The sequence below is a fragment of the Telmatherina bonti genome, assembly GCF_933228915.1.
Source record: "Telmatherina bonti genome assembly, chromosome: 6".
In the NCBI taxonomy this organism is placed as follows: Eukaryota; Metazoa; Chordata; class Actinopteri; order Atheriniformes; family Telmatherinidae; genus Telmatherina; species Telmatherina bonti.
The window spans coordinates 19415441-19440247 of record NC_136624.1 but is presented as its reverse complement, the minus strand read 5'-3'; the positions used below and the strand labels follow the sequence as shown (position 1 = coordinate 19440247).

At 38.6% G+C, this 24807-nt stretch overlaps 1 protein-coding gene across 1 annotated transcript in view; it reads right to left on the bottom strand.

Moving 5' to 3' along the window:
• fer1l4 (fer-1 like family member 4) overlaps nucleotides 1–20477 on the bottom strand; it is a gene marked incomplete at both ends in the record, with an annotated part of 36807 nt that extends 16330 nt beyond the window's left edge. Inside the window, 25 exons of the mRNA XM_079242790.1 lie at nucleotides 2925–3077; nucleotides 3187–3303; nucleotides 3390–3473; nucleotides 3592–3696; nucleotides 3789–3921; nucleotides 4623–4851; nucleotides 5162–5270; nucleotides 6410–6513; nucleotides 6741–6807; nucleotides 6896–7021; nucleotides 7172–7251; nucleotides 7677–7863; nucleotides 8131–8308; nucleotides 8675–8840; nucleotides 8915–8999; nucleotides 9398–9460; nucleotides 9622–9753; nucleotides 10052–10112; nucleotides 10200–10367; nucleotides 10877–10921; nucleotides 12206–12300; nucleotides 12394–12493; nucleotides 12908–12996; nucleotides 18135–18190; nucleotides 20399–20477. Of these exons, the coding sequence (XP_079098916.1) occupies nucleotides 2925–3077; nucleotides 3187–3303; nucleotides 3390–3473; nucleotides 3592–3696; nucleotides 3789–3921; nucleotides 4623–4851; nucleotides 5162–5270; nucleotides 6410–6513; nucleotides 6741–6807; nucleotides 6896–7021; nucleotides 7172–7251; nucleotides 7677–7863; nucleotides 8131–8308; nucleotides 8675–8840; nucleotides 8915–8999; nucleotides 9398–9460; nucleotides 9622–9753; nucleotides 10052–10112; nucleotides 10200–10367; nucleotides 10877–10921; nucleotides 12206–12300; nucleotides 12394–12493; nucleotides 12908–12996; nucleotides 18135–18190; nucleotides 20399–20477 (2811 nt within the window). The remainder of the gene's footprint in view (nucleotides 1–2924; nucleotides 3078–3186; nucleotides 3304–3389; nucleotides 3474–3591; nucleotides 3697–3788; nucleotides 3922–4622; nucleotides 4852–5161; nucleotides 5271–6409; nucleotides 6514–6740; nucleotides 6808–6895; nucleotides 7022–7171; nucleotides 7252–7676; nucleotides 7864–8130; nucleotides 8309–8674; nucleotides 8841–8914; nucleotides 9000–9397; nucleotides 9461–9621; nucleotides 9754–10051; nucleotides 10113–10199; nucleotides 10368–10876; nucleotides 10922–12205; nucleotides 12301–12393; nucleotides 12494–12907; nucleotides 12997–18134; nucleotides 18191–20398) is intronic.
• Between the last annotated feature and the right edge of the window lie 4330 nt (nucleotides 20478–24807).

The window sequence follows — 24807 nt, the reverse complement described above, 5'->3', positions numbered from 1 at the left end:
CCAAGAGATCATGAATGTAATTTGGTCCTAAACCATTCAGTGGTTTGTAAACTAACAGGATTTTCATGCCAGTTGTTTGACAGACAGGAAGTCTGTAAAGATCTGAGGCATAAATTGTCCACTTTCTTGATCTTCGTGAGGAATTAAGCAGCAGTGTTCTGGACTAATTCCTGTGTCTGAGAGACCTGTATGAGGAGTGTTACAGTGGGCTTATCTACCAAGGATAAATGAATGGACAAGTTTTTTATGTTTGTTTGTTTTTTTAAATTTTGCTGAGGCATCAGTTCTTTAATTCTCGATATGTTCTTTAGGTGAGAAAAGACTGACCTCACAACTGGTTTAATATAACTACTATAATTTAGCTTCAGGCGAAGCTACTGCGGCTAATAACAAACGCCTTGTGGTAACAGGGGAGTCTGTCTTTGGCATTATTCCCATCTTCTAACATGTTCACCAAACCAGCTAAGAGACCAAAAAAACGCGTCAGATGATTCATGCTGCTGAATGTCGACGCTGTTGAGCTGAAACAGATGTTCTGTATTGTTTATGGCACCATGTGGATTATAAAGATGACAGTTAGAATGTTATTTGATGAATAAAATCAGATGTCGGACTACACAGGATTTCAGTAGTTTATTTTTTCTAGATAATTTTTATTCTTTCTCAGGTAATAAGTTGGATGAGTACTTTTTACTTCTATGGAAGTAACATTGTTCTAAAGAAACAATATCCTTGCTTGAATTTTTGCTAATTTACCTCCCAGGAATAAACCCATTCCTTCTTCATTTCTGCACAGAAGTTGTTCCTACTGTTGTTTTGCACATATTTTATCCAACAGAAGGAGCAAGATGAGGGTGGAAACAGTGGTCCAGAGACCAGCAGCAGGGATGGACATGGATAGTCTTCACACCAGAAGAAATTATAACTAAAGTCCTGCTTTAGAAAGTCTGTGTTATAACTGACTGCGAAGAAATATTGATCGCATCAAAAGGATTTTGGGATTAAATTCTACAACAATTTCACTTTTACTACCGTATGTTTAGTTAATTCATTTTTAATTTATTTAGGTATAGCCCCCCCCCCCCCCCCCCCCCCCCCCCCCCCGTACTCTTTGATTTCCTTCAAAAAGGAGTATTTCCTTTTTACATCTGACAGATAAACAGATGTAGTTTATCTGTCATTTACAAGACAATATTTGTTTATAATTCATTTATTTGCAAATATAATCTGACTACTGTATCAGGCACCAGGCATTGCTCATGGTATTCTGTTTAACTGAATAATTTTACACATCTGTGCTGTCATCATTGGTGATAAAAATAAATGATAAAATAGCAGCATCTTAATGTTGACATGTTTATTGTGTCACTTTCACTCGTCACTTTTTCCTTTATATTAAATCACGTGGCTTTATTAGCCTGTTGCAGTGTCACTTCCATGTCATTTTAGCGCTGATATATTTAAACAGGAACGGTGTTTTACAGAACTTTTTGTTTTCAGTGTCGTCATCTGGCACATATTCATCTGACTACTCACCCTGTAGACGCTCCAGGGTCATTCTCTGTCAACTCAACCAGTTTAGCAGCTTTAGATTTTAGATTTTGGTTTTAGAGTTTGATAGTTTATCATTTTAAAGAACTAAAGTTGGTTCCCTGGTCCTGTGATGTTTATAGTTAAAAACTCATCTTTTTACATTGACTTTTAACTCCAGAAAGCAGGACCACTAGGTCTTTTCTGTCTTATTTTGTCTTTGAACTATTTTATTGTCTTTCAAATGTTTTTATTTTTATGCTATTAATGTTGATTTATTTTATTTTACCTGTACAACACTTTGGTCACCTCGTGGTATGTGAAAGTGCTCCATGAATAAGGTTTTGATTGATTGATTGAATAGCGGAGGATGATAAATCATTCTATAGATCTAAGCAATTTGTCCCCCTCACTTCTAAAATGATGGCTACGCCCTTGGCCATCAGCATAATAATGGTAACATTTTTTGGGGGTTTTATAAGTAGAGTGACTGGGAGCAATGTGTTGAACACCCGTTGCCTTAAAATGAAGCCTCGGGGAACTCCATAAATCATTTTAGTTCACTCAGATTTCCAGTTACTTATAGTCGTCCTGTCTTTTAAATAGGTCTGAAACCAATGAATTTCTGTGCCAAAAAGTTCAACCTAGTATTTCAGCCACTCTAGTAAGATGTTACGGTGAACTATGTCAAATGCAGTCTTGAGATTCAGTTGTGCGAAGACTGAAATGTTGCTGCTATCTGCGCTCAAGCAGTTATTATTTAAGACCTGCACTAGAGCAGTCATAGTGTTGTGTGTTGTGGAAACCCGACTGGTAGACATCAGATAAGTTAATTAATGTCAGCAAATTCTGTAACTTCCTATAGATATGGACATAACAGAAATAAATTGGCCTATATGATGATTAGGTCAGAAGGTATGCGTTGCTAAGGATTTCAGGGAACACCAATTATCAATCACTTTAAACAGCATCAATAAGGGTTTTAGAGTGTGACGGCTCCACCACTGTTTTGACTTTCTGTTGAGTGTTTGCAGGTGCCGTCCTAATCAGTGGCATTAGCCACACCTGGGCCCGGTGCGCTCTGCCACCTTTTAATAGTTTCACCAAGCCTGAGCTCAGCGTGTCTTCCAGGCTTGGGCTGGGAGATCCCCCTGGTTGTGTGCAGGCATGGCACCTTCTGGTTCTGGTTCTGGTTCTGGTTCTGGTTCTGGTTCTGGTTCTGGTTCTGGTTCTGGTTCTGGTTCTGGTTCTGGTTCTGGTTCTGGTTCTGGTTCTGGTTCTGTTCTGTTCTGTTCTGTTGTTTGGTTCGCTTTGTTGTCATTTATCCCCAAAACTTCAAGCATTAAACACAATTATTTAATTGTAGATATTTAATTTAGATATTGAAAGGTAACCTTCATGTACAGTGTTGTGAGCCGGCCACAATCTCGTCCCTTCTGCTCCTCCACCAGTGAGAACAGGACGGAGTGGGCAGGAATCCTGACATATGCCAGTCGCTTGCTTCCACTAAGCAACCATAGGAAAACATCTGGAATGGTACTCTGGGGCTGCAGAGAAGTGGATTTGAGAGAAAAAAAAAATAGCAATATGTCTGTCAAATTACATGCAGTTTATTGTTGTGGCCTGCACTCATGTACCCTCTGTATGACATCTGACCTCTGCAGCCAGTAGGCGGAGCTTCTTCAACAGTTTTCTGCTTTCAGCCAACCGCTGTTTGGCCGTCTTTCTGGTGATCCTCCGCCTGGCCCTGACTGCCTGTCTGGCGAGCAGGATCTGGAGACCATCAAACTTTCAATCAGACAGTGAAAGAGAATAAACATGTCACAGACGAAAAAAAAAGGAAAAAGCTGAGAACTCACCAAAGTCTTTTTGATAAATTCCTTTCTGCATTTGTCCAGACTGTTGGGGCGAAACTGAGATCTCCTCTCTGAGAAAGCACTGAACTGCCTGGGGAGAAAGAGAACAATGGACACAAAGAAGCAAAGTCAGCCAAAACAACAAATAGAGAATAAATTAAACCAAAGAGAAACTTCTAAGATTTAATTTTAAGAAGAAGGATACAGACTTGCAGGAGGCCACCAGCTGCAGCAGCACTTCAACCAAACGATCCTTCACTTTGCTCTTTGGCCTTCTCAACAGAATTTCTACCTCATCAAGACCAATTTCCTAAGGTAGGAAAAAAGTTATGTCCAAGACGTTTTAAGCATTGCCTGATTCACATAGTTATTTGTAAAGTCAACAAAAACATTTTGACTGACCAGCCGGTCAGCCATCTTGCTTAGCCAGTTAGCCTGATAAAGACGAAAGCTGTGATCTTCAAACTGACTCCAGAGAAACAGACAAGGCTTCAGTTTCACTGACGGGGGCTGGAGTTGAAGGCACTGGTATGAGCTAAGATCAGAGGAAAAACAATTTAACATATGGACAGATCAAACAATGGAGGAACTTGTATTCTCACCTGGAATATATATCAAACTACACAGGTGAAGAAGGATTTTTTTTCCTGAAAATCATCTAGATAAAGCCACTGGCCAAACTTTTACACATTTGCATTTAGAGCAATTCACATTTGATTTAAAAAAAAATGCATGTAATCTTTGTGAATTTGGACAACAACCTTTTAATACCAGCTAAAGTTAACAGCTCTGTAAAATACAGATAAAAATTAGATCAGCACCTATGATTAGCTAAATTAAGCATTTTTTCTTTTGCTAAGACCTGTTTACATCATTTCAACCTTACTATTTTGTCATTTCATAAGATCTTTTCTGCAGCACAGGCTGATAGTAGTGAGCTGCCATATTGGCTAGAGACAATTGGGACTCATTTAATTCAAATAAATATCAACATGTGATCATGCAGATTTGCCCATATAAAAAGATTTCTGTCTTCTAGGTCATTATTATGGGTTCTCACTGTCTCTGTGGAAACTACTCATGTTTCTAGATGCAACTTGGTGATTGGGCAACAACCATCCTCATCCTTTAGCCAGACTAAAAGTAAATCAGAAATGTATATTCTATACATGTTGATGTCTCTTTATGGGAAAGGTTAATCAAAATGTTAGGATAGTTTAATAAAAGGCTATTTACCTCTCATACTCAGTGGGCTGAGGTCTCATCGGAGCAGACAGAGACCTGTTATCAGCTTCAGGATTCTGCATCTCTTCTCTGTCCAAATCATCCTCTGACTCCAGCAGACCCTGTGTGTCTTCAGTCAGATCCTCCCGGCTCCTCCTCAGCTCTTCTCTGCTTTTTCTTAGGTCATCTCTACTCTGGTTTTTCTTGGATTTGCCAATTCCAGCTGCCTTTCCATGATTCCCTACCAGCCACAAAAAAAGATAAAGGGATTCTGGGGTTTGCTGTAGGTATCAAAATGTGACACCCGAATTCCAGGCAGACAAAATACTCAAGTTCAGGAATGGCCTACAGCATATGCTCATGTCCAAGTGCTGCTGTTGACGATTGATTTCTGTAATGAATAATTTGATTCTGGAGCCATAAAACCTACATGACCAGAACCTATTTTTTATTTCCGAACCAGCGGTAGGCTTGTCTTACTATAAGATTTATACATTTTTGGTTTACTTTCTCGTATAAACAGTTAAAAAAAAATAGAAAATGTTGGTTACCTATTGAAAGTTCAAAGGTTAATGGTTTTGTTCCGACATATGGATCAATCATAGTAACTTCAAATAGAGATGCAAACAGCAGAAACTCCTCCCTTTGTCCCAAGAAACCCTGAGGACAAAACACAGGAAAAATAGATGCAATATTGTAGGCAACTTAACCCTTACATGCTCTTCCCTGATAAAAGAAACACTTCCTTACACAGTGTCATCATTCACTGATAGGCTGTTCGTGTCAGCTTATGGCTTCATGTATTTCTTACTTCTATCTTTAATTTTAAATATTCTGTTTCCAGACCACATTTGTGATCTTGTGTTGCAGGTGGACTTTACTGAGTTCTGACCCTGGTTCTGATGATTTATCTGGCAGTCCCAGATAATACTCATTATGAGTCTCTCAGCGGGGTTGAGGTGTTGTTCTGGCCACCCTGAACTTGTCTTCTCCCCTCCACTGTCTTTTTATTGGCTGTGAGCATCTAACCTTTTGCGGTGAGCCTATGGCAATATCTATGAAAATTATTGATAAATGATGATAAATTCCTTCCACTCTGAAGATTTTTACATTCAGCCTGGGAAAAATAAGGTGCCATTTTCATCATAATTTCAAGGGTCAGTGGATAAGGCCTTCTCTAGGTTTGCAATAAATGCACGTATTCTGGTTTAACCAACACAGGGCTATGATAGCTAATTCATAGCTGGTGTTTTTTAACCAACAGTGCCGATTAAGATGTCAGAGGATTCAGAAACATTAAGCATTTGTCAAACCTTTTTCCTGGAATAGCTTAACCACCAGAATTAACATTTATCTACTGTGACTTTGAACACAAAACAACAAATTTTAAGTCCTATACTAATGTAATTTTGACAGACTTATCTGTTCCCTTTTTATATTTTGGCTTAGGAAGTTCCTTACACTAGTTTTGCTGCCCATTTTCTCTTAACTATTTAACATTTATATGTCTGCACTGACTGTTTGGCGCCATTATACTGTACAACTGCCCTTCTACATAAAACAAAGGTAGGATAATATCTGACACATGGGATGGCTAAAATAGCTATAAGATGTGCAAACAGGCACAGAATATAAAAAGATAAATTCAACAAAAGGCCAAAACAAATCCTCTTAACTTTTCAATGAAAACAGACATGATGAACAAATTATTTAATTACTGAAATATAGCAAAACCAGACATCATGCAGTTTCTTTAATATGATTTCCAATTATGTTAGAGAAGTGGTGATTATACTGACCTCAGGGAGAGGATGGATATCTTCAGTTTCCACAGTAACAGACTCTGGTACCTCAACTCCTGCCTCCCCAGAATCATCAGCCAATCCACCTACAGCTGGCGACTCTACAATGTCATCAAGTTGAAAAAAATAGTTAATTTCTTCCATTTATTTGGCTTTTAGAACCAAGTGAGTCAAAAAGTTTTCCAGTAATTGTTGCAAGTTGTGTTTATTAATTGGTGCTTAAAATTTGCCTCCAGAAATGTCTGCAGTAAGGCATTGATAGGGTTCTTAGATTATTAAGAAAATACACATGTGAATTAAGTAAATTTCTTCACCCTTAGCAACTAACCTTCCTTCATCTCTTTGCGGCTTTTTTTCTTCTTTTTCCGTCCAAATTTCCCCAGTGCTCCTTTCACCTTCAGGGACAAACAAGAATTGGATTCAAATAATATGAAAGAGGTCATTGAACACTGGGTGTTCCAACAGACCGACTCTGAGAGGTACCTTTGTCGTTGCCCTAGATCCTGTTTCCACAGTGATGACAGAGGGGGAAGAGTAGACCTCCATGGAAAGAGCAATGAGGATTCTCCCTCGATAGAAGATTCCTTCACCCAGGCCCTCATTAAGTGCCTGAAAAAATTGAAAGAACAAATTCATTAATTGAGGATATTATTTTCCCTATTTCAATCAAAACATGCCTGACTCAGACCTCAATATCTATACATTAATTCAACAAACAAGTGTGTGTCTATCACACTCAGTCTTTGAATATTTGCTGACCTGGTGGACATCTCCGAGGGTGGAATTCTGTGGAGAGCCATAAAGATTAACCCAGCTTGGGCCGAAGGTGGGATTGAACCCTGCAGACAAGAGACAAACAAATATTTAAATCAAACACTATCAGCCCGGAAAAAATGAGATGGTTTGTATTTATAGGTATTCAGGGATTGCAGCTGTATGTTATCTGTTTGTTTTAATTAAAACAGCATGAGGTACTAAGATATTTTGACATCAATCACTCTGCAATAACATATAAATACAGCTAATTTATTGCATATTAAATTAGTCTTTTCATAGAAAATTGATCAGTCTAATTATCTGTGATGTAGTGAAGATAGCATTTGTTACTCTTTTAAGAGGACAGAACAGGAGGCAGGTATAGCTGAATTCATTTATGGACATAATAAAAGACAGCTCTGTCTCTCTTGAGAAGGTGAAATAGGTAGCTATTAAAAAGTATCATTAAAATGTCAGTAAAGTATTGTGTCCACTTTCAGGGTCATACCATTCCTGGTGGGGTCAGATATTTGCTGCAGATCCAGGAAGTGTGTTGCCAGGGCAACATCTCCCATCTTAGCATCATCAAGGACCTGGACTTTGATTCTCTGAGCCAGAGGAGGAAACTGCTCAATGAAGGAGATCTCCTCATTCCAAACTGGACAATTGGTGGCATTGGCAACTGAAGTTTCTCCCTAAAAACACCCAAACAGATTGATCTGAACATTTTACATAGTAGCGGATAAAAGTGACGAGAAAGTCAGTTCTGCTGAAAAAACTTAATTATATGAATTAATTAAATTAATAAACATTAAAATAATCCCCCTCACATTTTTAATGCTAAATTCATCCACTGCTGCAAAGTAACCTGTTAAACTTCATTATAAATCAGGATTAATTATCAATGTTCTTGGACAGTCAAACTATAATTTTATTTATACATACTGCATGTGTCTGAATACCTGCTGTCCAGCAAAGGTAACCTGTACATATGGGTCAATAAATATTGCCCGGTCTGTGACGGACATCTTTGCCATGAGCCCCGCCTCCATGGTGGGCAAACCCTCAGCTCTGTAGATTCGAATACGAAACCGAGCCCACGGACGTTCAGAAGGCATGCCTCGAGGAAGCAGCAGGTTTCTGCAAGAAAAATACTTCATAAAAACTAGAGTCTTGTCAAACCTATATTGAGATTCTGTACTTTGATTTTCTTAAAGGAACCAAATTGGTAACTTAAAAGAAAAGAAAACTCTAAGGCCACATCATGTGAAACTATTTGCCCTAAATAGCCTACATTATCAGAAGACACCATTTTTCTGTTTGCTTTTTATTCCAAGCAGAGTGGTTTGATCTCTGGCATCCTACAAGGCTCAGTCCCCTTTTATTCAACTTACACATGGCTCCATTTGACAAAAATATGCAGAAAAAAAGTCTGTTTAGGTTCTACACCTCACATTTTGGGCCACCTGAGTTAATCTGGTTTTGGTAATGTTTCCTTATACTGACTTTTCTATGTCCTCGCTGCCTGCAGAAGAGGCTGGTGGCAGACAGGGCATACGCAGAGTGTCTCCCTTCATCAGCACACTGAGGCTGGCTTTGACATATCCTTTCACCCCTGATCTGGTATCTGCTGGGTCAGTGAGTGGAGCCCACTTCTGGTAGAAGTTGTGGTCTGGAGAAGCAAAGAGGTCAGTAGGTACTGCGATATTTAGATCAGAGTAATTGCCGACGGAGCAGTACTGGTACCTGGCTGGCTGTATATGGTGGAGATGTCAATCTTAAAGGTTCCAATGTGGGTCATCAGGAAGGCAAGAGCCCGCCTGTGGAAAACCTGAGGAGAAGTAACATTATAGGTTATCATGAATGCCAAGACCCTGAGGTCTTTCACCATGGTAACAGTAGTTTATCCTCATATTCGTTTTTATTTTGAGGTTTCCGTTAAAGAGACAGAAACTGGAAGCCAGAGTTTGTGTGTGCAAAGAAGGTTGGTGGTTGTACATGTGTGCTGTCCGTGTGTGAATGTGATGACGCGTGTGTGAGAAAGAAACTATGATCATTATTGAACTTTGATGTTTTGTAGACTATAGTGTAATTAGGTTTTATTTATACATTCAAAATTTGTTCTTAATATGTAGAGCACTTTGCACTGCTTTGTATGCAAAGGGCTTTATAAATAAAGTTTGTTTTGATCTGGTTTTTACAGAAGTGAAAATATAAAGTAGAACTAACCTTTATTTCTATGACTTTATCAAAGAAGATCTGTGGAGCATCCTGAAACTCAAACTGGAAAGTCTGAAAGAACAAAAGAGAAGAGAAACAACTCTCGTAACTAAACATTACATACCAGTTTATTCCACTCTGCATTCTAGTACATCAAGGATTTCTGCTCTTCGCCCTGTTCTAATTCTGATTCTGTTCCTCAACTTTGTGCCAGACTCTTCACTCTGCTGTACCTCATTGTAGAAAGGGCAGTTGGTGGATTTTTGCGTCGCTGTGTTTTTTTTCTGGTCTCCAACCCTGATGAAAACTGCTGGGTTTATGTTTACACCGACAAGCTTCTGGGCCTCCAGGATGTTCACATTCACCTGCATCCACACATAGTCACACACATACAGTTCACATTACTGATAAATATGAGCTTCAACCAGCTATTAGCTCTAACAGCGTGATGGGAGCCGTAGATTTATCGGATATTCGTCACATCAGTGACAATGTGGAATTGAACTGAGATTTTTCAAGGACATCAGAATGGGATGAACCCCAGATCATGAAATGAGGATTACTTGCAGTGACTGCACTGGATCCTCCTGAAATGACTTTAGGTATGCTTGTAAAATGTTCTGTTTGCTGATTCATCCAAACCATAATGCTGAATTAACTCACCTGGAAACTCTGGACTCGGGGCATTGCTGAAATGGCACTTCTGGACAGCGGCCGGTATCGACTACTCACACAAACATACACGCACATGAGCAGATTAGTTTTACAGCATCCAGTTGGGTTAGATGCACTGACAGAGAGTCACACTGACCTTCGAAGAGGTTTGAAGATAACATCAGATGCCTCCAAATCCACTACTTCATCATCATAATCATCATCATCCTCATCATCCTCATCTTCACCCCCTGTTCTAATAAGACTCCTACCCAAACGACGTGCCTCTCTCTCCAACTGATCTGGGCGAGCAACCATCGGGCCTCTGAGAAAAATTAGAAATATTCATTCGTCTACTTGACTCATCCTTCAGAGGTAGAGGGGTCTACCTCTGCCACATGTTACAGGAAAAATGACTCCAGAATGCAGCTAAATACATATCTGTGTGGAGTAGACCAGGAAATTATGTGTCAGGAAACAGCCATGGTTCTGAACAACATTATGAAGTAGGTGTTGGAGAGTAAAAAATCCAGCAGTGTTATTGATGATGCACATTCAAATTAAATTAGACAAGTAGTCTGGATTTCTGGGGAGCATAGGTGTGATTAAATATTTAGAATTATTCTGGATTTTCATTTAGCTGTATTCAATTTCTGTTATTACAGAACTCATGTCTGAATTACATTTGTTGGTCGGATCAGATGACAAGATCCCATTCCCTGGAATCAGTTTACTGATTTTAAGGAATGGTTTGTTTACTTCAGTTGCTTTAACTGTTTCTTACAATAATTTTTTACCAGTTTGCAAAGAGAATAAATGTGTGTCGTTTCTCACCTTTCAGGATCATCAAATCCCACATTTTGGATCACCAGGTCTGATCTGAGGGTTAACAAAAGGAGACAAAATTACATGAAGACATCATTAACCCTGCATCGGCTCGGCTGGAAGCACTGATTCTGTTCAAAACCCCCATTTTAAAAAAAAGCTGAGCTTGCGGTTTCCTTCTACTTCAAGTCTATGTGTTAAATCACCCCAAACAGAACCAGCAGAGTCTTTTGTTGGTTATCTGATCTACCTGACACCACTTCTTTAGATGTAATCCAAAAAGCACAACAAGTTGCAGGTACCTTACAGAAAACCCGAGACTGTATAAAAATCATACATAAAATTGAGTAAAACATTAGTAGACCATCATTGTTGAGCAAAATTTCCATTATTTAATGGAAGAAGCTTCACTTGTTACAGAATCAAATTCTCTACCAATTGTATCTGAAAACGGCTTCCTGTACACACAGGCTGTTTGTTTTATACTGATGCTATTTTTACTAACTGTGTTAAAGTTGTTATTTTGATGCCTGAAATCCTTTTACAGTCAAGGTAGGCCTACTTCAAAATTCCTCTCAAAGTCATAAATAGGGGATTCAATGACTACTGAATAAATGAAAGAAAAAAAACAAAACTTTTTTTGGAAAAAAAAAAAAAAAAAACTTATTCACGCCATTTGGCATTTTTTATGGTGGTTATTTGCCCAGAAATAACAAACGTGGATTTTAAAACATGAATACAAGTTTCCATGGCAACATAATATACCTAACAGCATCGCTACATCTAAATGAACGAATGAATGAATAAATGAACGAACAATAAAAAATTAATGTTTTATTTTGGTTTGGTAACTCTAGAGCATAAAACTTAAAATCAGGTCAGTAAAAACTCAAAAAGGCAGAAAGAGCCTATATCATAAGTTAATATATCACAGTTCATATATCTTACGCACATATATTTAAATTTGTTTTTACTCTTTCTTCTTTTTTTTTTCATTTAATCATCTAGGGGTTTAATTTCAATACAGATTTCATAAAGGTTTCTGAATTCAACAATTCAAAGTCAACTGAAAACATTTTACATGCTGGGAAATATGGCTGACCAGTCCGCTGCTCAAACTGCTCAGTCCAGAGAGTAACTGTCTGTTATATCACTTTCCTTTGTCGAGGCTGTCTCCACATAATTTTTTTTTTTTTTTTTTTTTTTTGCCCTCCAAATTATGTTGTTTTTCTGATCATCTGTCAAACCTGAGATGAAAACTTTAACTATGTTTTTTTTTTAACGATTACATTTTCTCATCTGATGTTTTTCTCTGCTTCAGTGTAGACATGCTCTTACTCATTCCTGTCTTCAACATGCAGAAATTCAAGGTCCTCCCAGTTGCCTGCTGCCCCCTCCAGAGGATGGAAGCGAACATCAAGCTCGATTATGATCTGCAGAGACAGAGTAATAACCACAGTGGCTGCAGCCTAGACAAAGACTTGCTGATCTACTGGTAAGCACGCTGTGTGTTTGTGTGTCCTTACGTCAGTCAGGCTGTAGTTGGCATCGGTGAGCCGTTCCCGTATCAACAACCTGCCCGAGTTAACAACATGCTGGAGACTAATAACCAGTCGCCCAAGCAGTCTGCACACAGATTCACAACACAGACACTTGGCATTGTACAATCAGAGAAAAGAATTATTAAACCACCCTTGTTTACCAAAATGTCATGTTCATTTTGGTCTAATATTTTTTGTTTACAACAACTTTGGTTGTTTGAATACACACAAAAAACATGTATTTAACTCTGTAAGTTTGCATTTTATTGTAAGATATATTTGAGTTAACGGCTTCAAGTTTAATTTTAGACTGTTGGCATGTCATTGAAAGAAATGCATGTTTCATAAAAATGTTACTGTTATGATCAAATTAGCAACTCTGATTTCATTACAGTGAAGGTTCAGGTTTATGTAGAGAAGGAAGCAAGATGGACAACATCAGGTATGAAGGAAATATTAAACTTGTGTGTGAATGTATCTGCATGTGTGTGTGTTTTACCTGTTGGAAAAAAATTTACTGGAGTTGTATACAGTGATGGACAGCACTTCATCAGTGATGACTTTACCAAAATGTGGCCACTGGAAATGCTGCAAGGGCACACAAATACAGATTAAAATGAAATTACAAAGGGAATGTGGCCAACTTTGTGGTACCTTATACAGAACATGTTGACCATCAATATAAAGGTGTGTGTCAAAGTTCCATATTGCAATTTTTTCGAGCTTCAAGAACTTTTCAATGATATCCTTGACTTTGTATCAATGCACGCAGTTAAATATACCCTCTCCTATTCTTTCTGCCCCCTGTGCAAAATGACATACCCTAATTAAATAAGTTATATCATCACAATTACAAGGAATGTATGCATAATATTGGTCTAAAAGAAACTAAGAAGAGGGATTACTATGTCAGAATCAAGATTTGTGTTACAGTCTTGTTAAATTCACCCAGAATCTAAAAACAGCCTCTGAATAAATTCATATGAATAGATTAATTGACTATTCATTTAATTGGCATTTTATGTATTTATTTATTTAGTTAGTTTTGTGTTAATTGAGTTATTATTGAATTTATCTTAATCTAACCTAATTTAATTTTACTCATCACAAATGAAATAAAACAAGAATTTCTAATGAATAAAGGCAAAGCCAGGCAAGTTTTTTTGTATAGCACATTTCATGTGCAAGACAAAGTGCCTTGCAAAAATCATTGAAAGTATTACAGATTGTGCAAATAAAGCATTAAAAAGAATGAAAAATGAACAAAAAATATTTTGAAAAAATCCTTTTGAAATCATAAATAAGCAAACAATTATTAAAAGCAAGATTAATTAAAAGTTACTGTGCACGTTTCCTGCATAAGCACATGAGATAAGAAATGTTTCTAACCAGAATTTAGAAGTTTCTACATTTGGTGAAAGTTTAATCTCCACTGGCAGTTTGTTCCATTTGTTTAGTCGGGACTCTGGTCTGGACTAGTTGACCTGAGTCTATGGATCTAAAAGCTCTGCTGGTTTATATTCTCTGAACATATATCACAAATATATTCTGGGCCTATACTGTTCTGTGATTCGTATATCATCAGCAGGGTTTTTAAATATATTCTATGACTAGCTGAAAACCATTGGAAATATTTTAAAACTGTGATGTGTTTAGATCTTTTAGTTGTAGTTAAATCTCTAGTAGCAGCATAGAACATAAATCCCCAATAACCATGTTGTTAAAACAGAAGATTATCCTGAAAAACTGCGTCAGTTTTAATAATTATTTTAAGCACAGGTGCTTAAAAAGTATTAATTCAGTTAAATTAGTAACAACACATGAATAACTGCTTATACAGTATTAAAATCAAGTAAAAGTGAAAGAAGGTATGAAGGAAGGCAACGTCTTGTTTTATGTTGGTAATTTTCCCATACAATCTTGAACCACTAAATATGAGCGGTATGCACAGAGAGAGAGAGAGAGAGAGAGAGCTGGTCACACCTGAAGAACAAACACCTGACTCAGCTACTGAAAAACCCAACGCCTGTTCACGTCACACACCAGTTATTGTTTTACATTTCTGTTGCTCTCTGCCGTGTTTATGTCAACAAAGAGGTAGTGATGTAATGAAGCAGGAAGTTGCTTGGGTTCAACAAATATTTTCTCTGATACTGTAAGATAATAACATTTGCTTTCAGAGGAACCACACAGGCAGAGTCAGGCTCTCCTCTGACCAAAAGGACAACATGTTTACATCAGTGGAATGACTCCAAAAGTGACAGAACTTGTGAGCTTCAGTGGTCATTTTGAAAGGCTTCCTTTTAGAGCTACATAATATTTCTGAATGACACTGACTCACTCGGTATGGTAGTTTTTTTTTTATTATTATTATAGAATAAGATTCATTATGCTGTTCAGATGATTGTTGACTTCAGGAGGAACAAGAATAAACAAAGCACTGTTTCCATCCTGGAAGAGGAGGTGGAGGTGGTGGAGGAATACAAGTATTCAACTGGACAACAAACTGGGCTGGAAATGCAACACCAAATACATCTATAAGAAAGGTCAGAGCAGACTCTACTTCTTCAGGAAGCTGAGATCGTTTAACGTCTGCTCCAAGATGTTGCATTTCTTCTATAAGTCTGTTGTGGAGAGTGCAATCAGCTTTGCAGCCATCTGCTGGGGTAGTAGCATCAGAACCAGAGACTTGAAGAGAATCAACAAATTGATGAAGAATGCTGGTTCTGTGCTTGGAGTAACTCTGGAGCCGCTGGAGCTGATTGTCAAAAGAAGAATGCTGCACAAGCTGATGAAGATGATGGAGGATTCTTCACACCCTCTCCACAACTTAGTGAAGAAACAACAAAGTGTGTTCAGCAAGAGGCTTCTTCAGTTCTGATGTAAGACTGAAAGATACAGAAGATCATTCCTGCCAGCAGACATCAGCCTCCGGAACAAGACCTCCTCTAGTTAATTATTATTATATAATACAATATTGAATTTTCCTTTGAGGATTAATAAAGTATTTTTCATTTCATTTCATTCATTTCATTTCATTAGACTGATGAGGAAGATCTTATATTTCTAAAACAAACTAAAAACTGGCTATGATGCATCAGTCCTTGTGAGGGACTACAGTTTTCTTTAAGTGTTGACATTCATTTTCCTCCACTTATCATGGGTTGGGTCTCAGGAGCAGCAGGGGAAACCAGGCTTCCCTCTCCCCAGCCACTTCTGCTAGCTCATCCAGGGATCCAGAGGCATCCCTCCAGCATGTGTCAAGCACGCACACGGGTTCTGGTGTTCCATACTCCAGGAGCACCCCACACAGGACTCGCTCCGGGGAACACAGTCTACAAAGCACATGTAGACTGGTTGGGCAAATTCCCATGCCCCCACCAGGACCTTGTGGAAGGTGAGGAGCTGTTCCATTGTTAAATGGCTGAAACAAAAAGCAAACTGCACCTCCTCATCCAGGCTTCAACTATCCGACTAACCATCCTCTCCACAACCCCTGAATAGACCTTACCAGAGGGTCTCAGAAGTGTGATTCCCCTGTAGTTGGAATAATCTATTCAAACTATATGCCCCACGCCTCAGCCAGGACACATTTGAAGCTCTTTCTGACTGGGAATTCTGCCAGACATTCTCAGCAGATCCTCACAACACATTTGGGCATGCCAGGTCTGACCAAAATCTTCCCCCACCATCTGAGCCAATTCCAGGATCAGCTGACAGCTCTGAACCTCTCTTCACCAGAGTGTTTAAGTCATGTGGCTGCAAGTTTAATGATACAACTACAACGTTGATGATCGAACTGTTGCCAGAGTGTCCTGGTGCCATCAGGCTGCTCCTCTCACTAAGGTCTCCAGGTCTCATTGCCCACATTAGCATTAAAGTCTCTCAGCAAAGCAGGGAGTCCCCAGAGGGAGCGCTCTCCAGCACTCCATTTAAGGACTCAAGAAAAGGTGGGTACTCTGAATTGCCTATGTGTAGGCAGCAAACAATAGTCAGGACCTGTCCCCCCATCTGAAAGTGGAAGGAGGTTTACCGTCACATCCACAGGAACCTGTACCATACCAACTTGCGGGCACCAAGCTGAGGTGCAATCAGTGTGCCCATGTAGCAATAGGAATTGCTTTGTTGTTGTTGTTCCTACCCGGACGGATTAAGGTGACACACACAGTATGAGAGACGTTGAAAAATAAAGGTTTTCCCGTGAGCAGGGGAATTGCTCAAACATCCTGTTTGTAGTCATTGGAGGACATAACAAATAGAAACAGCCCACACCTGCACCTCTCACCGGGAGCAACTCCTTTAGGGAAGAGTGTCCAGCCCTTCTTGAGAAGGCAGGTTCCAGAGCCCAAGCTGTGCATCGAGGGAAGTCCAACTATATCAAGCCAGACCTGCTCAGCCTTGAGCATTATCTCCATCCCAGCTGGAGATTCCAAATCCTTAAGGCCTGCTTTGGCTGCTGAGTATAGAACTGTTAGGGTCCCCACCTTTGGCCACCGCTCAACTCACATTGCATCTAACCTCAATGTAACCCCCCTTGGGTAGTGGGCCTGTAGGAACTTTAAGCATTACCTCTCAGATAAGAAAAACAAAGTAAAACATTTAATCTTCCTGCAAAAAAATAACTTTCCGTACTATTACCAACATGGTGGATGGACCACCTGAATGATATTGGACTATGCAGCGATCATCACTATCATTTTCTCCCTGGTCTGTGCTTCAACAACGTGCATGCAGTAGACTAGAAACCCATCAGCTGTAGGTGTGTTTGTCTGTGTGTTTAAGGAGCAGTCATGTATATTTGTGTTGGTTTGTTCTGTAGGAAGGGAGCAGTCTCCTGTCAGCTCAATTAAAATAGTTTCACTCTGAAGTAGACAAACAGTTGCAGCTACCTGCTTTAGTACTCACACACACCACATCCTAGTGAAGACCCCATTGATTTAATTTCTTTCATCCCCCCAAACTCTATTTGTAACCTTAAATCCAAGTTTAATGATACAAACCGACATTTTCTTACAAATGCCCTCTCAGTTATTCATTTATTTTGGCCTAAAATGTAAGTAAGTTTACATAAATTAATAGAAAAAAAAACACCACACCACACTCTCTCATTTCAAGCTGAAAATATTAAAAACTTTGTTGAGTATACATAAATGAAATTCAAGAAAATCTCCAACACTATTAAAACTTTTGTCTTGTTTTTACAGCAACAACTGGTGAAAAATTAATTAACTCCACCTTAACACATTTTCATTTTGTGACTGCTGTTCGGCTCTTTCTGCCAAAAAAAAAGGCAAACTGCTACAAAATCCATAACTCTCCAGTCTGAGTCCTGTTCAAGCACAGTTTGGGGCAAATGAACTTGCTTATCAGTTCATTCAAATGCACATCATGAGCGCTGAGCCACTGCTGTGTGGCACACTGATTGGCTCTGCTTTCACAACATTCTTGTTTTCTGAGTAACAGTTTCTGAGAGGATGTACTTGGGAATTTTCTTAACGGATTGGTCTTAACAATCTTGGTCCCGGAGGGCTGCTTTCTTGCAAGTTTCAGAGGTTTCCTTCCTCCAACGCCTTGTTCAAATGAATCCAACAGCCAATCAAGTTTTGCTGACTGAATATTCATATAGATGTGTTGGAACAGGGAAACATCAAACTTTCAGGACAGCAGCACTCCAAGATCAAGGTTTATCATCTCTTTACATATGCAGCTTGAGTGGGGTGACTTACCTCATTGAAGATGGCCAAATTTTCACACTGAAGAACTCTGGTCTTATGGGTGAAACCTAGAGGACAAAGGCAGTGGTAATCATGGCAACAATGGAAGCTTGTGTTAGTTATCTACCTGGTGAAAGTAAACAAACCATTTATTAAACTGACAAGGGCTTAATTTATAGTGTTAGATAACAACTCTGACACCTATGTGTACTGAAACATTGGTTGATTAAACAACTGATAATCCTATGTGTCTTTCATTAAAATGTGTATTTTGCTGCTTTTTGTATGTTTGTGTGTGGGAGGGGGGGGGGGGCTCATTCACTATTGATGAAGTACTTTCTGAGCTATTTACTAATTTTCTTTCCATTTGTAAAGGATTAATGAATTTAGTCCAATTATAGAATCAAGTTCATACATTTATTTCTCATTTAGTGCATACCTAATCTCTAACTACTTCCAAACATCAGATTTCACTGGTTTGAGCTTAGATGTTTTGTACATGCCCAGTTCTTGCTTGCTATATTTAGAGACTAAATTATTCACAGACTGCACTTTAAGTACATTGGCCTCGTCATTAACTACTGAGTAACATTTTCACATGACTTTCCGCATGTGAAGAACTATTTAAAAGTTAATCTGTACAATTACCCAGAGAAAGGACAAGAGCATTTTAATAATGCAGCATAAAACCACATTTATAATAAATAGTTGTTCCATAAATTGCCACTGCTTCACATCTGCCTGTCTGTTATTGTTTAACAAACCAAAACATGGCTGATATGATAAATCTGAAGTTCATTTTTGAGCAAGTGTTGACAGATTGTCATTTAATTTCTCTTCCTCTTGATAAGACATAGGAGAGTTGCAAACATAACAAAGTTAACCTAAATATTAAATATCAAAGGACTGCAGAGGGTGTCACCATGGGAACCACCTAAATAATCCGGGCAGGTAGGTGTCCACTCCGCAGCCAGGGGCTGTAGTGCAGACTCCACCAACCCCCCTGAACAGGGCCGACATGCCATGGCAATGAACCTGCAGACCAAGTAGGCATAGCTCCCACTGTAGAGGATCCCCTTGAGGAATATGCTGGAGTAAACCCCCTGATGCATGAATTATTTTTTTTAAAAAACAAAAAAAAAACACACACACATATTTTACATGTAATTTTTTTTTTTCTACAGACATGTACAGAGACACTTATCTTTGTATTTAATATTTTTTACTTTTTATTTAGTTTATTTTATTTATTCTGTAGAAATATTTATCAAATAATATATTGTCATATTTATATAATAGAAATATTTTCTAAAAATTGCACAAGTATAATTTTCTTATCTCGTTTATCACTGAAGTAATGTTGGTAATTCTCTGTGAGTAGCAGTGTATTGGGTGACTCTCCTAATGTCCACTGAAGTGGGAATGTTGCAAATATACCAGCCTTACTTATGAATATACTAGAAAAAAACTTTTAAATATGTGTCCACTGTGATGGACATGAGGCTTCAAAGGGTTAAAAAGTAAAAGCAAGATCAAAATAAACCTAAAAACAATAAGAAGAATAAAAAAAACAATAGGGCCCTGCCATACTTTGTATGGCTCAAAAATAAACATGGAAGAAAAAGTACCTAATTAAGTAAACGACAGATTTAAAAGATACACTACAAGTGAAAGGTTTGGACATGCTTGTCATTAGATTTAGTGGACAAATTTTTAACTGGTACTTGTAGCTTCTGTTCACTATGTGATAGTTAAATAAAATCAAACCTCTGATCTTGATTGCTTTTTTTGTTTTAATAAAAGCTATAGTAGATTCTTATTTTATTTCAGCTATTCTATTCTATTCTATTCTATTCTATTCTATTCTATTCTATTCTATTCTAATCTCATTTAGTAGATACTTTTATCCAAAGCGACTTACATATTAATGAGAACACAGGTAAAAAATCAAACAGTATTTTTAACTATGTTAAAATACAAAGAATTGATACCATGATATTCTATTATTATTCCTCATGCCAGAAGTGTTTGAGAACAAATTTTCTTGAGGTAAGTTTATTCAAGAATTTCTTATCACCCGATGCATCCTGTCACTACATCCTAATATTGCTCAAAATATGGAGTATTTCTGTTCCAATCACTGTTTTAATTCTTATTCTGTGCTGTTAGATTCAAGTTTTCCGTTCAGTGTAAAGGAAAAAAAGCTAGAAAATGCAGCAGATACACCCTCATAGAGAGGACAAAGAAGAATTCACATGTGTGTTTGGACAGGTTACCTCTGAAGCACAGCTCGACCTTCCTGTCAGATCGTCCTGGCAGGTTGGAGATCCTCTTCAGATCTACGCTAATGGACATGTTAGCCAACAGCTGTCAGTTCCCCTCTGTCAGTCTGTGTCTACACCATGTCCCTCAGCTGATGTCTACTATCCGCTTTCTTCAGCAGGTGGGACCTGACTGCTATAGTTGTTCTCTGCGTGTAAGTGAACATGTCGGCTTGTTAAAGTGTGTGTGTGTGTGTGTGTGTGTGTGTCTTAGGGCAGGTCTTTCGAATGTTTGATAAAGCAAATAGAGTTGCTTAACTAGTTTCCTTCTTTGAAAGGACATGCATACAGACAGAACGAGAAAGAAACCACATGAACCCTTTTAACTATTGAGCCAGTCTAGAAATTTATTTATGCTGACAATTATTTATGAAGTGCATGGGTTTGTAAACTTGTGTCTATTTCCCAGCTTTCTACTACTGCACAATCCTGTCAATCAACATTAACAGGACCCAGACAAATTACTGAAAAGTACTCTGGCTTCACAGCCATTAGATGGCTGCCAAACATAAAACAGTATTACTACATTAATATGATATGTGACTAATATTGACCAAGACCAATTGTTCTGTGATCTTATCAACAAGAAAAAATAAGAATGTCTGCACTCATTTTGGTGGTGTCTGTGATGTTTGTTCTTTCTGCACTTGTAGGAACCGCATGGGGCTGAGACGACATGATGCACTTCAGGAAAGATTTGGGAAATGGTGTCAACAAAACAGAACTGAGCTGAGGAGTGGATTTTAGTCAGAAACTCTGAAAGAGTAACAGATTATTCACCATCTTAACAGTCAAAAGACTAAATTAGTTTTTTCATGCAGAAATTGGATCAAATTTGTTCCTTTTTTGTTGTCTTTATTTCTTCTTCCAAATCAGTACACATTCAGATTTATGATCATACAAAACTTTTCCATCTTGTTAACACACAATTTATCAGATCAATTTTTTGTCCGGGCTGCACGGTGGAATAGTTGTTAGCACTGTGGCCTCACAGCAAGAAGGTCGTGGGTTTGATCCTTGGCTGGGGGATGGATTGCACAGTGGCCTTTGTGTGGAATTTGCATGTTCTCCCTGTGTATGCGTGGGTTCTCTCTGGCTTCCACTGTCCACAGACATGCATGTTAGGTTAATTGGTTCCTCTAAATTGTGTGAGTGGTTGTTTGTCTCTGTGTGGCCCTGCAATAGACTGGTGAGCTGTCCAGGGTATAACCCGCCTTTTGCCCAAAGACTGCTGAGATAGGCTCCAGCCTCCCCGCGACCCTTCATCGGACAAAGCGGTTAGGATTATGAATAAATACATTTTTTGTCCATACAAACATGTCAGCTGGAATTTTTGATCAGATCGATTTCAGTCAGAAGAAACATTTGTCCATGTAAACATATTTATTGATCATCCTCAGTGCAATATGGGAAAATCCACTGGCTTTATGTATACTACCAGACAACTGGGAAAATAGGTTCAAACTTTTTACTGTTAGTGTAGAAACAAAAGTGAAAAAAAAAAAAGATTCCCAAAAACACAAACCCTTTCAGATCTGATCCATGAAGAAATTGTTTTAAATAAAAGCCCTTTTTTTATGTGAAGTCATTTTCATCCTGTTAACAAAATGTAATAAAGAAAAAAAGGAAGTCACAATATTTCAGGGATTTTTACCAGTATGTGTCAAAGCTCTTAGTGTAATCTTCTGCTTTCAGGTGTTCATTAAGGGTCAAATGAGAAGTATCAGATTATGTTCAAAAGGATTTTTAGTTTTTACCATGAAGTGCTGCCAAATGTCTCAAAAACTGTATCATAGGTCTTATGGATTAAAACAATTTACTCGATCATAAACAAAGACAATATTTAGGCTTATATTTTAAAAATAAATTCTCAAAATGAAATAGAGAATAAAGTATTTAAAGTACAAGTGAGATGACACTTATGGTGCTTTGCCGCAAACATCTCACAACAAAATCTGGAGCATCTGTAATACTGAAAACAGCATGACCACACAATCATAATTGTATTTTAGGTTTGTACACCATCTGGTTTACCTACCTGTGATTAGTGAAATATGCATTGACATAGAATAATTTTGAACATAAGCCCACATAAAACAGTGAAATTTTGGAGTTAATTGTGTTCCTTGCTCTTTCCATATACTGTTGTTTTGTGTCTTCACAGGCTATGCACTCATTGACTGAATGGGCTTACTTCTGGGCCTTGGGGCATTAAGGGCAGTGCTGGGAAGCTGTAGTGTGGTCACTGCGCATGCATGGCAGGAACAGCTGAGACCTACACACTTGTAGGTGCTCTCTTGTTTTGTTTAGAGGCAATTTATCCATGGGAAAAAAGACTCACATATGTCCCACCATACTGGGCATTGCCCTCCAATTTAAAGATTCCCCCCCCAAAAAAAGAAAGTAAGAACAACACCTCCTCAGTTGTTGTTACAAACTTCCAAGCCAAAACCCCAGAGAAAATGGGGAGAGGTTTGGAAACATTAAACCCACAAATAAGCACCTTTTAATTAAAAGAAATGACAAGACACAGCAAATCTTCTTGCCACAGCTCATATTGATGTGCCATCCTGGATGAGCTGCACTACCTGATCCACTTGTGTGGGTTGTAGACTCCATCTCATGCTACCACGAGAGTGAAAGCACCGCCAGCATTCAAAAGTGACCAAACCATCAGCCAGGAAGCATCGGAACTGAGAAGTGGTCTGTGGTCACCACCTGCAGAAGCACTCCTTTATTGGGTGCCAATTGCCTATAATTTCCACCTGTTGTCTATTCCATTTGCACAACAGCATGTGAAATTGATTGTCAAACAGTGTTGCTTCCTAAGTGGACAGTTTGATTTCACAGAAGTGTGGTTGACTTGGAATTACATTGTGTTGTTACAAGTATTCACTTTATTTTTTTGAGCAGTGTATACATATATATATTTCCAAAAGCTTGCAAAAACTGATGTGGCACTGCGGCCTGTAAACAGTGTCTCTCAGGCCAGTGCAAGGGTGTAAGACGTGCATGCAACACATCTATGGTGTCAGCAAAAGTAGTGGAAAGAGTTTTAGATTACACATTAAAAATGTGGAAAAGATGCTGCACTGGAAGATCAAGCTTCAGATGAATGAGTGTCAATAAAATCATTTGAAATTGTGACAGCTTTTTCACAACTGGCAGAAATGGCTTAACGGTGGTAAAAACTGACAACAAAACAGTAAAACATGGGAGTCCTGTATAATACTGTACTTTCTCTGTGTTGTCTCTGAAATACTCCTCATCAATCTTCTCCTTGTTTAATTCAGATCTAAGCTCCATATTTTCCTGCAAAAGACAAGTTATGCCTGCAGCGTTTTGCTCACAGTTCTGTTCTGTCTGTCTTAGCAGCTCGTTCATCCATGTCTGCTCTTTCTCTATATTCCTCTCTTTCTACAGCTATATGTGTTGTCTGCAAGCATGCAGATATTTGACTGCTACTTTAGGGTGAACCAGATGCAGAGTTGGAGCCCAGTCTAGATGCAACTCCTCCATCTCGTATGCTGGTTTACCTTTGGGGTTGCAAAATATCCACATGAAAGATAAATCATTACAATCACTTGTGCATGCATTAGACTATACATTCTATAGGGCTTAGGTGCCGTGTTACATTCTGGGACCTGGCAGCCATGTTGATGGTCTCACACATGTAAACAAACAACAGCATACCAACACCAACTTGACAAAGAACAAGGGAGAGAAAAAAAAAACAAGAAAGATATTAAAATGCCAAAAAGAAACTGGAATTTGTCGGGATATGTTAAAAACGGAAGACAGGGACCACTATATGGAGAAGATAAACACCAACGGTTTGGATCCACATAACATTTTCCGGAGCATGGATGGGGACTTGCTGTCACATTTCTGCACAACCAACATCTTTGGCTACCTTGTGTGCAGTGCGAGTGGCTACAATAGAGAACACTTCTGTAGTTTTAAGTCAGAGGTGTCAAACTCCGGTCCTCGAGGGCCGGTATCCGGCAGGTTTTTGTTGTTTCCCTCTTTCAACACAGCTGATTCAAATCAAATGGACCCAGCAGTTTCTTGTCAATCTAATTATGAACTTGTAAGGTGTGTTGAAGCATGGAGACAACAAAAACCTGCAGGATACCGGCCCTCGAGGACTGGAGTTTGACACCTGTGTTTTAAGTCATGAGAGGCCTGTGCAGTTCAGAAATGGATGGGCGCAAAGGCTTCATATCAAAGCTGGTATTACACGAAAATCTGTGACCCATCAGAATCTGTGACCACAGCGGGTACTAGTGTACATGTCTCTGCATGTACATCATGGAACAATGTTTGTTAATTCTGGTCCTCTTGGCCCACTGAGCTCCCATGTT